This window comes from Nicotiana tomentosiformis, chromosome 2 (genome assembly GCF_000390325.3).
Source record: "Nicotiana tomentosiformis chromosome 2, ASM39032v3, whole genome shotgun sequence".
NCBI lineage: Eukaryota > Viridiplantae > Streptophyta > Magnoliopsida > Solanales > Solanaceae > Nicotiana > Nicotiana tomentosiformis.
The window spans coordinates 183,585,669-183,598,119 of NC_090813.1; the positions used below are offsets into that span (position 1 = coordinate 183,585,669).

At 40.1% G+C, this 12,451-nt stretch overlaps 1 protein-coding gene across 1 annotated transcript; it reads right to left on the reverse strand.

Annotated features, from left to right (window-relative positions):
- Nucleotides 1–9,433: 9,433 nt before the first annotated feature.
- LOC138906226 (uncharacterized) lies at nucleotides 9,434–11,628 on the reverse strand. Its single transcript, XM_070194757.1, has 4 exons — nucleotides 11,298–11,628; nucleotides 11,023–11,138; nucleotides 9,698–9,811; nucleotides 9,434–9,583 (listed from the first exon to the last, which is right to left on the reverse strand). The coding sequence occupies exons 1-4, from the start codon at nucleotides 11,626–11,628 to the stop codon at nucleotides 9,434–9,436; spliced, it is 711 nt and encodes a 236-aa protein (XP_070050858.1).
- Nucleotides 11,629–12,451: the final 823 nt, after the last annotated feature.

Below are 12,451 nucleotides of genomic sequence, written 5' to 3' on the forward strand. Positions count from 1 at the left end.
GCTTAACTGATAAAATTGTATGAGTTTCTTCGTGATGGTCTTTCAAATACGGCAGAATAGCTGATAGAAGGAAGAATTGATCTTAGACAAGAGATCGACCAATTTGGTAGCACTATTCGCTACTTGGATGCAGATTTGAGTGCAAAGGTTGATTCGTGTAAAGCCCAACAATTTAGTGATGAGTTGTGCGAAGTTGAAAAAGATCTTCTAGGCCAAATTGAGGAGCTAAAATGAGAATACCAATCATTAGACCATGTTATTATTGATGATGCCCATGTTGAGGAAGTGTGCAAAAGTGAGGATGTCAAAAGTGAAGCGATTTTAGAGTTAGAGAGCATTAGACCTCATTCTAATAATTTTTTAACATTGTGCTTAGTTGGTGACACGAGAATTGATCCATTCGAGCCTATGGAGGAGTCAATAGATGGGGAACAAAGTGCATATATTCTGAAATTTGTGATGCCAAGGAGACAAAATGGCATCCCTCACTTGAGGGCCAATAAGTACAAGATGCGATATCTATTGCTTGGTTCCTTTATTTTCACACCAACCGTCCCAAGAAAATGACAAAAAAATTTATGCAAAATTAGGGGCGCAATTCTGTCACGACCCGAAATTCCCACCGTCGGGATCGTGATGGCGCCTAATATTTTACTTGTTAGGCAAGCCAACGTTAGAGAATCATTAAACCAAATCCTTATTTCCATTCAATAAATAATAATAATTAGCTAAGATGAAATATAATAAGTATGGAATTATATAAAAACTGTATTAATTACTACCACCCGGATCTGGAGTCCCAATTCATGAGCATTCTAGAATTTACTACAAGTAATAGTCTGAAAGAAATACAACTGTTTGGATGAAAGAAACAGTAAAACTGGAAAGATACACGGGGACTTCAAGGTCTGTGAACGCCGACAAATCTATCTTGAGTCTCCGGATAGCGGGTCCAATAGCTAAAATCTCGATCAACCCGAGCCGGTACCAAAATCTGCACAGAAAGTGCAGAGTATAGTATCAGTACAACTAACCCCATGTACTGATAAGTGTCGAGCCTAACCTCGACGAAGTAGTGATGAGGCTAAGGCAAGGCACCTATAAATCAATATGTACAATTTAACAATGTATATACAAATAACAGTAATGAAGAGCTAGACAGGTATTATCGGGAGGGAAAAACATGTTGGGAGAAATACGAGATAAGAAACTATAGCAGAATGATAACTGGAACAACCCATACACTATGAATCAACAGAAACAACGAATACAGTAAAGGAAAAATGCACGGCATCACCCTTCGTGCTTTTACTCTCAATCTCACCATAAAAATAATAGAAACGGGACGGCATCACCCTTCATGCATTAACTCTCATATCATGGCACAACATCACCTTTCGTGCATTAACACTCTCCCTTACCATAATGCAATGCATAAATAATAACAGGGAGATAGAATAACAAATACAAGCCTTACTTCAATATTTGGCTCCACAATATCAATCTAAACTTTGAAAATAAATTCTCAATTATCACCAGAAAATCCGTAAACATGATAAGAGCGATCAATTTAACAACACTAGTATAAAAACGTAGCAATTAGGCATAGAAAATAGACAATATAAGAAAAATGGAAGAAACATGAAAAATAGGTAAATTGGCGGCGCATAAGTACTCGTCACCTCACATATACGCCGCTCACATGAATTTCACATAGCAAATAGTCTAAGGTTCCTAATTCCCTCAAATCAAAGTTAGACACAACACTTACCTTGCCCTGAAGGTCACTTAATTCTCAATCACAGCTTTTCCTCTAGAATTCACCACCAAACCACTCGTATCTATTCAAAAATGACTCAATAATATCAAATATTACTAAAGGAATCAATTACATTGCATAAAATAAATTTCCCAAAGTTTCCTCCAAAAAAGTAGAAAATCGACCCCGGGCCCGCTTGGTCAAAACCCGAGGTTCGGACTAAAATCCATTTACACATTCACTTTCGAGCCCGAATATATAATTGATTTTGGAATCCGACCTCAAATCGAGGTCTAAATCCCCAAATTTCTGAAATTCCTAGTTTCTACCCAAACCCCAATTTCTACCATGAAAACTAGAGATTTTAGGTTGATAATTCATGAAATATAATAGGTAATTGAAAGAAAATGGTTTAGAATCACTTACCAACACTTTGGGGAAGAAAATGACCCTTGAAAATCGCCTCTCACTATTTGGTTTTTTAGAAAATGAATTTTTTTGGCTAAATTCCGTGTTTGGATTCTGTTAAGTGTTGGGCGACAGTGTTCATCGCGATAGCGTGAACACTGTCGCATTCGCGAAGAGCAGCCTCCTAAGGACTTACGCGATTGCTTTTGGCTCTACGTGTTTGCGAAGGTTTAGCCCGCCTTACCTTCGCGTTCGCGTGAAAGGGCTCGCGTTCGCATAGAGCTTTCCCAGATCCCTTGCCCAGCCTAGCTAAAGCTACGCGTTCGCTTTCGCGTAGAGCAACTCCCGCAAATGCTCCCCATTCGTGACCATGGTATCGTGTTCGCGTAGAGTAAATCCTCCCCCAACCCAGGTTCCCCTTCGCGATCGCAAGAGTGACTACGCGATCGCGAAGCACAGCATATCAGATACCAGATACAGTAGAAACACCAGATTTTATTAAGTCTAATACATCTCGTGGCATATCCGAAACTCACCTGAGCCCTCGGGGCTCCAAACCAAACATGCGCACTAGTCTAAAAATATCATACGAACTTGCTCGCGTGATCAAATTGCCAAAATAACATCTAGAACTACGAATTTAGCACCAAATCAAATGAAATTCTCAAGAACACTTTGAAATTCCTATCTTCTCAACTGGACGTCCGAATCACGTCAAATCAACTTTGTTTCTCACCAAATTTCACAGACAAGTCTTAAATATTATAATGAACCTATACCGAGCTCTGAAACCAAAATACGAACCCAGTACTAACAATGCCAAACATCAATCAATTCTTATAAATAAATAATTTTTAGACTTTTAGTTTTTATCAAAAATTCATAACTCGAGCTAGGGACCTCCGTATTCGATTACGGGCATACGCCCAGGTCCCATAATTCGATACGGACCCACCAGGACCGTCAAAACATATATCCGGGCCCGTTTACCAAAAATATTGACCAAAGTCAACTAAGATCAACTTTTAAGGCAAAAATTCTTATTTTTATCAATTTGCAATATAAAAGTTTTTTGGAAACATGTCCGGACTGCGCACGCAAATCGAGGAGAGTAAAAAATGAGATTTTTAAGGCATAAGAGCGCAGAATCGAGTTCTAAAATATAAGATGACCTTTTGGGTCATCACAAATTCATATCCTCAAAGTGGAAGGAAAAGTGGTAAAAGTGATGGCGTCGTGTCGCGACGTTAAATCAAGCGCTTGTTGGGAGGCAACCCAATCCTATTGTTTCGTTTTTTTTTGTGTTATTTTTTTTAGTATTATTTTTGTGTTTTGTAGGAGTAGGAGCATAGAATCAAAGCCAATAGGCATGTGCAAAATTGAGCAGGTGGTTGAAACTAAGTGTGAGGTACCTTCACAAAGAATCATGCCTGGGAGAGGTCTGAGTATCCCGTGAGCTGCTAATACTTCGACCTTTGACCTACCAGGGAGTCTCTTTTAGTCTCTATTTATTTATTATATGCATTAAGGACATTACAGAATTTTAAATGTGGGGTGAGGAGATTGTCTGGGGTAAATTTTTGTGCTATCTTGCTTTAGTTGTAGTACTCTTTCTTAGTGTAGTGATTTTTAAAAAAAAAATAGCGAAAAAAAGAATAAAAAATCAAAAAAATTGATTTTTTCCGGCGATGGATTTTGTGGACAGCTTTCTTAAGGGATTAAGGTCCAATAAAAAACTACAAAATATTTTCTTTTTGTTTTTAGTTAGTTTTAATTATATAATAATTTCCATTGGTTTTTCTTTGTGTATCGGTTCTTTTTCATGGGATGTAGTTTGAATCGGGTAGTAGTTTTTTTCATTTTTAGAGTAGATTAGGAATTTAGAAAATAAAAGGAGGAAGATTGATGAACCTAGGCGCCCTTGAATTGTTTGATAGTAATATATTTAAGCGTTGTCATGTGGAGTATCCTCCCTATGTTTTGAAATTGTTCATGATGCCTTGATGAAATTGGATAGCATGTCTTGTGATGCCTATGTCTCTTTTACTTGACTATTGTTCACTTTGTGCTTAATGCTTAATATCATGTGGCTCCGGAAATACTTGCATTGTTTAAGAGTCGGAATGAGACCATCCTTAGTGAGTCATGTGCCATGTGTGAGTGACTTTTTGTTTAGTCCATGTTATTGTGATTGAGTCTAGAACTTGCCCGGTATGTGAGTGAAGTGAAATTTTAGTTGAGCCAATAGACTTTTATTTGGCACCCACATTACGAGCATATTCCCCTTTGTTCTTAATTGACATTATTTTGATCTTGTTACCCCTTGATCTCGTCCAAGTCACATCTCTATTTGAGGTTATGAAACGAACGATGCAATAGTAATACTCAACAGAGAGTCGGGGTCGAATTCCACAGGGAGCTATATGAATCGGATTTAGAGGTATATATTGTGGTGAATGAGCTTAAACTATCTTAAATTACACTTCCACAAGGTTTGGTTGATTCTAGGTCTAGGTTGATTGCAAGATAAATAATTAAAACTAAGAGATTATTTTTGTTGTTGTTTTCAAATAATGTAAAATGCCTAGGGCTATGACCTTCACCTAGGTCTTTGCCTAATGGGTTGTAAACTGTAAAGCTTGTTTCGTTGGTCGGGGTGTATTATAGCTATCAACACTCAAGTACCCACTCAATACCTCTCGGTAAGAGAGTGATTTTGCCCAGTTTGGCTTTCTCAAGTCCAAATGGGTATTGAACAAAACAGTCGATAAAATGCTCAAGTCGGGTTTTACTATCTCTAGGTTCATCCCTTTAATTGAGACTATCAATCTCTTGATTTTATCCCAAATTCTTGTTAGCCAAGTTTTTCTAGACTAAGTCTCTCTTTCTCAAGAAGAGACCAAGTCAATTAAGCATGAGATAATATTTGCAACCATTACATATTCAAATAAAAGCAATAACAAGGCTAGATAATCATCACCCAACCATAAACAAGCATAAATCAAACATCCATTAGGTTTACATACTAGGGTTGGGTCACAATCCTAGTTAGAAATCTAGCTACTCATAATGGGTATAGAAGAAAATAAAGAAGAAAATATGATAAAACTCATATTGCAAGATTAAAAGATAAAACTCCAATGTTAAATCACCAAATTAAGCTAAAGTTGCCTAAATAGGCAAGTAAAAACGGCTACAGGACTTTCAATATTTCAAACTCAACCTAATTTCGTGAAACTAGTCTATTTATACAAACCTGGAATTTTCGGACAAAAATGACCTTTCAGAGGTTCTACGACCACACAATTCCATGTGCGGTCCGCACTTCTCTTCAGTCTTGATGGGAGTTGACTCTGTGGCCGCATAATTCTGGATTGCGGCCGTATCTCTCATATTTTGCGGTCCGCATAATTCTTGGTGCGGCCGCACAGGGCTCTTCTGCGGACCGCATATTTCTGAGTGCGGCTGCACAATTATTGTGCGGTCCGCATTTCTTTTTGAGTTTGAAATTAGACTCTCTGAACTTTAGCTCTTGCATAGCTTCTGCAGCCTCATAATAATTGTGCGGTCCGCACTTTGCACTTGGACTCTGTTAAATTTCCTTCACATTCTGCGGCTGCAGATGAAAATCTGCGGTCTGCACTTGAGCTTCTGTGCCTGATTTTTGTCCTTGAGTTCATATCACTCCTTCTTGAGTTGGCTTTCATCTTAGTGGCATATTTTTCAATACTCCTGTAATTAAGCATATTTCATCGATTTTCGGGAATATAATTAAGCACTTTTGGACTACAACGAAAGCTAAAAGGCGCTAATAAGTAGTCAAAATTTCCACTTATCAACTCCACTAAATTTAAACTTTTGCTTGTCCTCAAGCAAATAAGGTAATTCCTACCTCCACAAGATAAAAGCTATTCCAGCTAATCTAAGGTGTATCAAACACACATTAATTGGGTCCAACAATTATCCACAACACTTATGAATTATCAACAAGGCAATGATTAGAAGTTTTAAGCACAAATAGTTCTAATGTGACACTTGAGCATCAAGAGTTGACTTTATTCATTAAGGACGCTCGCTCTTTAATGTAGGTCATTGTGGATCCCAAACTCCTCTTCCTCTACTCTCTGTTAGCATATCTCACTTAAGAATGTAGCACTCAGTTCAAGGATTTGTGAAAAGCTTGCTCATCTCTCTCAAAAGAATGCTACAAGTGCGGCTCTAAGTACCATATGCTTGCCCCTCGTGTAAATCACCACGAATGTAAGTTCACTCGGCTTGAAATCACGTAGGGCTTTTTCGGATAAATCCTTTTGGACTAAGGTAGGAAATGTTGGACTAGAATGGGTTCATCTTTCCTTAAGCACTCTATTTTTTCTTTTTGGCTCATGCTTTACCGACTCTTTGAGGTATTTTATTTTTCCTTAGGGGAACTAGAGAGACTTAACATCACTCTTTCTTGGTCATGATATTCATTATCTCCTTCTTTGTTTTCTCCATGCTTTGCATCCTTGCTTTTCTTTGAATCCCTTCAACTCTTCAACTTATTCACTTTCTTTTTGCATTTTGCTTTTGTTCTTTCTTTCTTTCTTTTTTTCTTTGTCTTTCCTTTTCTTCATTCCTTTTCTCTTTTTTGTACCTTGATACCACTTTCAAACTCCTCATCTCTCCCCCAAACTTATGTTTTAGCCAATTGTTTCTCTTGTTAAGGAAAGCTCGGGTGCCAAGAGAGGGTCACTCAAAACGGGTAAAGGCTTGTAACATGATTACCAAATGAAGGTTTTAGGTTCAAAAGGGTTGACTAGGGATAACAACATTGGGGGGCTATTAAAAATTTCAAAACGGGTCAAGGAGAGCCTACAATCAATTCTCAAGCCAAGAAAAACGTAAATTTTGCCTAGAAACACATTCGGAGAAAGTTCTAGACCATTCGCACGAGTACTTAGACTTGCGACAAAACATCTCACCTCTCACACAGCTGGATTGTTAAAGAGGATAGAGTCAAGATCCCACAACCATATTCGAGATTGAACATCACTAATGGTTTAACTAAATCACTCGATGATTGCTTAAGTCAATATAAGAGTTAAAAGGTCACTAACTATAGCTATTTCTTTCCAAGAACTTGTTTTTAATCATAAGCATGTAGTTAAGTGTGTTGGTACCAATTGAAGCATGCTCGACTCTTCTAGTTCGACTCAATTAGGTTCTCTTATTTATTATTACTACTGTTCTCACCTAAACATAAAAAACGGACTCAATCCTTTAAGAAGGTTGTCACGCCATCCATCGTTGGGAAGAGTCACCCAGTTCACACAAAAACCACCTTTGGAAAGAACCGTGGCATTAATAAAACCAAAGGCTTTACTTAAACATGAAAAGAAACTACTAAATTAAAAAGAAGCTATTAAAGAATTACAAGCTATTAGACTAAACATTGATTACTAAGAAAACAAAATAAATAAGCTATAAAGTAAGCTACTAAAAGCATAAATGAATATATAAAATGAGAGAGGAAAAAAGAAAACATATACATCAATTGAGAGAGAGAAGAATATGTACATAATGAAAATAAAAAGAGAATGTTATTAGTTATTACAGGCCAATGTCTAATGTCAAATCAAATAAACTCCACCCCCCGAATAAAAATAAGCATTGTCCTCAATGCTTAACAAAATAAAAAACAAGGAAGGGAAAGAGTAGAGAGGACTCCCTATGTGCTCTCCGTGTCCATAGCAGCATCACCTCCCTCAGGCTCCTCCAACTGGATCTCATCATCCTCTACTCGGGGAGTAGCTGGGTTGGTGAACATCTGTAGCACCACCTCAGCAGTGTGGGCAGCGAGGTTTGGCTCCTTAGACTGGCCAGCTGGTGCCACTGGTGTTGATTGTGCTGCTGGGTCTACTAGTACTGCTAGAGTTGTCTCCATCAGTAAGTCAAACGGAAGGTCTCCAATGACTGCTATCTTGGTCACCTCTCGTCTCAACCTGTCAACTGATTTTTTCGAAGCTTGAGATTTCCTCATCTTATTCACCTGCTTCCCAAGATCCTCAATTGCTCCACCATGCGCCACCAAAGTGTCCATGATGGTCTTCTGATTCTCCAATATCTTTTTTAAAGTTTCCTCCACTGTCGGAGGAATCTGGGATGCTGGGGTAGAAGTCTGTGCTGCAACAGCACTGGATAGGTCAGACAACTTTGCAGTAGCTATCTGCATCCTGTTGTTGAGACTCACCAGTGCCTGGGAGACTCACAGCGTAGAAAGTGGATAAGTAGAAGAGGACAGAACTTATGCTAATGGCTCTGAAGATGGAGGTGGATGCATGGAAGCTGTATCGGTGGAAGGCCCGGCTACTGTGGAAGGCATGGCTGCCGAATCTGCAACTACCACTGACGGCTCAACAGACTGGCCTACGGTAGTAGTCGACTTACCCTTGTTCTTCAAGCTCCTCTGGTCCTTCAGAGAGTACCAGGTGAAGGGCTTCTTAGCCCGAACCTTCGTATCAAAGCTCTTGGACTCCACCCCCGCATCTGTAATATACTCAGTGATGGTGTTGGGATACAAATAAGAGTTGTCACCCTACCTAATGACCAGAGATATGTTGGCCTACATGATGGCACCCCAATTGATTGGGTACCCGGCCATGATGGAGGCAACTAGGAATGCCCGTGGGACTAGGAGATTGTTTTCATTCTGGCCTGGATCTATTCGACTGCACACAAATGTCTGCCAACCTTTTGCTTCAAAGTTGAGGGTGTTCTGCTGAATGGGAACCCCTTTTGTAATCCATGGTGGTGGTGGTACCGGAGCTACCAGAAGCTCAGCTAGCCATGGGCGAGCTGCATCGCCCATAGCTAGTTTTTCTAAGTATTGCACTGGCTCCACATCCTCCAACCTTAGGTATGTGTTCAGGGTGGTTTGGTCAAACCTCACTTTCAAGTTCCTCACTTTCGTGACTTTGGTCCCCTTCTTGATGTGTGCCACATTGGCATAAAATTCCCGGACCAAGTGCTCTTTGGCATCTACTATACTTTGAGTGAACCATGTCTACCCTTTTCACTCCCGAAATTGTCTTAACACATTTGGGTTGTATCTATATAGATCTTCTAACACAAAATGCTGCTCAAGAGTGAGCGATCTCTGCGGCCACCACTCTCGGAACCTGTTGAATGTAGTCAGGCTCACAAACCTATCTTCCCAAACTTCCTTCTTCTTTGACCTCTAGAGGGCTACAACTCTGGTATCACCCCCCGACCTTCATCCGGGATCTAATCCACCTCCACTGTAGTAGCTGATGTGTCGGGGGCATATGTAGATGAAGGCTCTGAACCCTGACTGTTCCCTTCTGACACCTCAGAAGTACTCTCAGAAGAGGTAGGCTCATTTCTCAGTTGGTATCTCTCCTGGGGCAGCTGTGGCTGTGATATCACAACAAGCTTCCTTTGCACTAAGTCACCCTCCGATGATTCCCTTGACGGGGCATATGAACTTGATTCGAAGGGCTCCGACTATCTACCTCGGCCTGTTGTTGCCTTCTTACTGATCAATTTTTGGAGGGCGATGGGTAAGGTGTTTTTGCCTCTGCCTCTGGAAGGTTCACCCCTCCCCTTTGATGTATCACCACGACCAGGTGATCTAAACATATTCTGCACAAAATAGCAGTAAGAGTCAGTTCTAGTTAAGTGCAGGTAAGCATAAAATTTGCAGAACAAAACATGTTGCAGGTTGGGGAAGTGCGGCCGCAGATGGGGTTGTACGGACCGCACAATTTGAAAGTGCGGCCGCAGTGATGATTCTGTGGTCCGCACAATTTTAAGTACGGTCGCATATCTGAAGTGTGGTCCGTATAATTTTGGGTGCGGTCGCACATTGAAGCTTCAAAAATGACAACTCTTTGAAGATAGATAATTGCTTGATCTGTGGCCGCACATCTGCGGCCGCGGTTGAATTTCTGCGGACCGCACAATTCAAAAATTTATCGGGCAGATTCTTAGGGTTTCTAATTCACGCATAATTTAGACATAGTAGTAGAAATTTAGGCATGATACACAGTTTACCCATCCCCAAAATAGCAAATAGGAAGTTACATACACAAAATTAAGCTCACATGATGATGAATTTGACTTTAGGCCTAAAAATAACTAAACTAATTATGAACAAAATTAAGAAAATTAAAAAGTTTAATGATGAATTGAACATACTAGTAATGTAGTGATGCTAAGGAAGAATCAAAGATGATGAAATGAGTGTTAGATGCGTGAATCAGTTGAGTGCACTGTGTTTTCCTTTGTGTTAATTGTTCGGAGTTCGTAAAGTCTCAACAGTAGTAAGAAGGCTACTATTTATACTTGACCGGTTAGGGCAAGAGTTCAAGAGATGAGTGCGGCCGCACAATTTCATGTGCGGTCCGCACTCCTTTACCTGTTACACATTTATCCTTTGTTGATCTGTGGTCCGCATATTTTTTAGTGCGGCCGCCGATTTTGGTGCGAGCCGCACATTTCCTTGTGCGGCCGCACTTTGGCCATTTCTCTGACAGGCAAACTTCAGAGAGTTTGTAATTTTTTGATCTCCAGTTGTGCGGTCCGCACAAGAATTGTGCGGCTGCAGATCCCTTTCTGCTGTGGTATTCAAAATTGTGCGGTTCGCATTTTTTTTCTCACACTTAGCCATTTTTCTGAGCACAGCTCCTACAAAGCACACTCATTCCTGTAACACACTTCAAAACCAGTTAGCACAAAACAAGACCTATCTAAAGAAGAAGAAGAAAAAGAAAAAGAAACATGGGTTGCCTCCCAAGAAGCGCCTGATTTAACGTCGCGGCACGACGCAGATTACATCACTTCAAATGAATCACTGCCACCACGTGGCCATCATCAGCTTGTCCCAAATAATGCTTCACCCGGTGACCATTGACTTGGAATACTTTATCACTTTTGTTCTTCAAGTCCAATGCACCAAAAGGTGTCACACCTACAATTTCAAAGGGACCACTCCATTTGGATTTTAACTTTCCGGGGAACATCTTCAATCGTGAGTTGAACAACAAAACAGGATCACCCACCTTGAATTCCCTATTTCAGATCTATTTGTCATGAAGGTACTTCATTCTTTCCTTGTACAAGGACGAACTTGCATATGTATGGTACCAGAATTCATCTAATTCATTCAAATGTGCAACCCGCAAGGTGGCAGCTGCTTCCCAATCAAGATTTAATTTCTTTAAAGCCCACATGGCTTTGTGTTCAAGTTCCACCAGAAGATGACAAACTTTGCCAAACACCAACAGGTATGGAGACATCTCGATAGGAGTTTTGAAAGCAGTCTGATAATCCCATAAATCATCATCAAGTTTCTTGGACCAATCCGTCCGGTGAGCATTCACTGTTTTGGACAAAATGCTCTTTATCTCCCGGTTGGAGAATTTCACTTGACTGCTTGCTTGTGGATGATAGGGAGTCATCACTTTATGGGTGATACCATACTTGGTGAGTAAGGTATCAAAAGCTTTATTGAAAAAATGCGATCCCCCATCACTTATGATAGCCCTTGGAGTACAAAATCTTGTGAAAATATTCTTCTTCAAAAACGCCACCACACTTCTCGCTTCATTGTTGGGTAGAGAAACAGTCTCAACCCATTTGGACACATAATCAATCGCGACCAAGATGTAGGTGTTTCCACAAGAACTCACAAAGGGACCGATGAAGTCAATACCCCACACATTGAAAATATCAATCTCCAAAATGGTGGTGAGGGGCATTTCATTTTTCTTTGATATTTCCACCGGCCCTTTGACATTCATCACAATGCTTGACGAGATCACTTGCATCCTTGTAAAGAGTGGGCTAATAGAAATCGCAACTTAACACTTTGGCTACCGTTCTTGCTCTACCATGGTGACCACCATATGGCGAAGAATGAAGAGCCCTAAGAATTTCACATTGTTCCTCCTCTGGTACAAATCTTCTAATCACTTCATCCGTACAAATCGGGAAAAGGTACGGTTCATCCCAATAATAGTCTTGACAATCCTGTTTGAGCTTCTTTCTTTGGTTTGAAGAGAACTCAACCGGAATGATACCACTCACAAGATAATTTGCTAGATTCGAGAAGCAAGGCACCTCTTTCATTGAAATGGCTAAGAGTTTCTCATCAGGGAAGGAGTCATTGATTTCAAGGCCATCATGCAGCCTCCCCTCCTCCTCCAAACAAGACAAGTGGTCTGCCACTTGGTTTTCACTTCTTTTTTGGTCTTGGATGTCTATGTCAAACTCGTGCAACAA

Coding starts and splice junctions, on each gene's coding strand:
- LOC138906226 (XM_070194757.1), bottom strand. CDS start 11,628: ATGACTCCCTATCATCCACAAGCAAGCAGTCAAGTGAAATTCTCCAAC. Junction 11,139..11,297: donor CTGGTACCATACATATGCAA/GTTCGTCCTTGT, acceptor TTGAAATTGTAG/GTGTGACACCTTTTGGTGCA. Junction 9,584..9,697: donor AAAAATTGATCAGTAAGAAG/GCAACAACAGGC, acceptor GTGATATCACAG/CCACAGCTGCCCCAGGAGAG.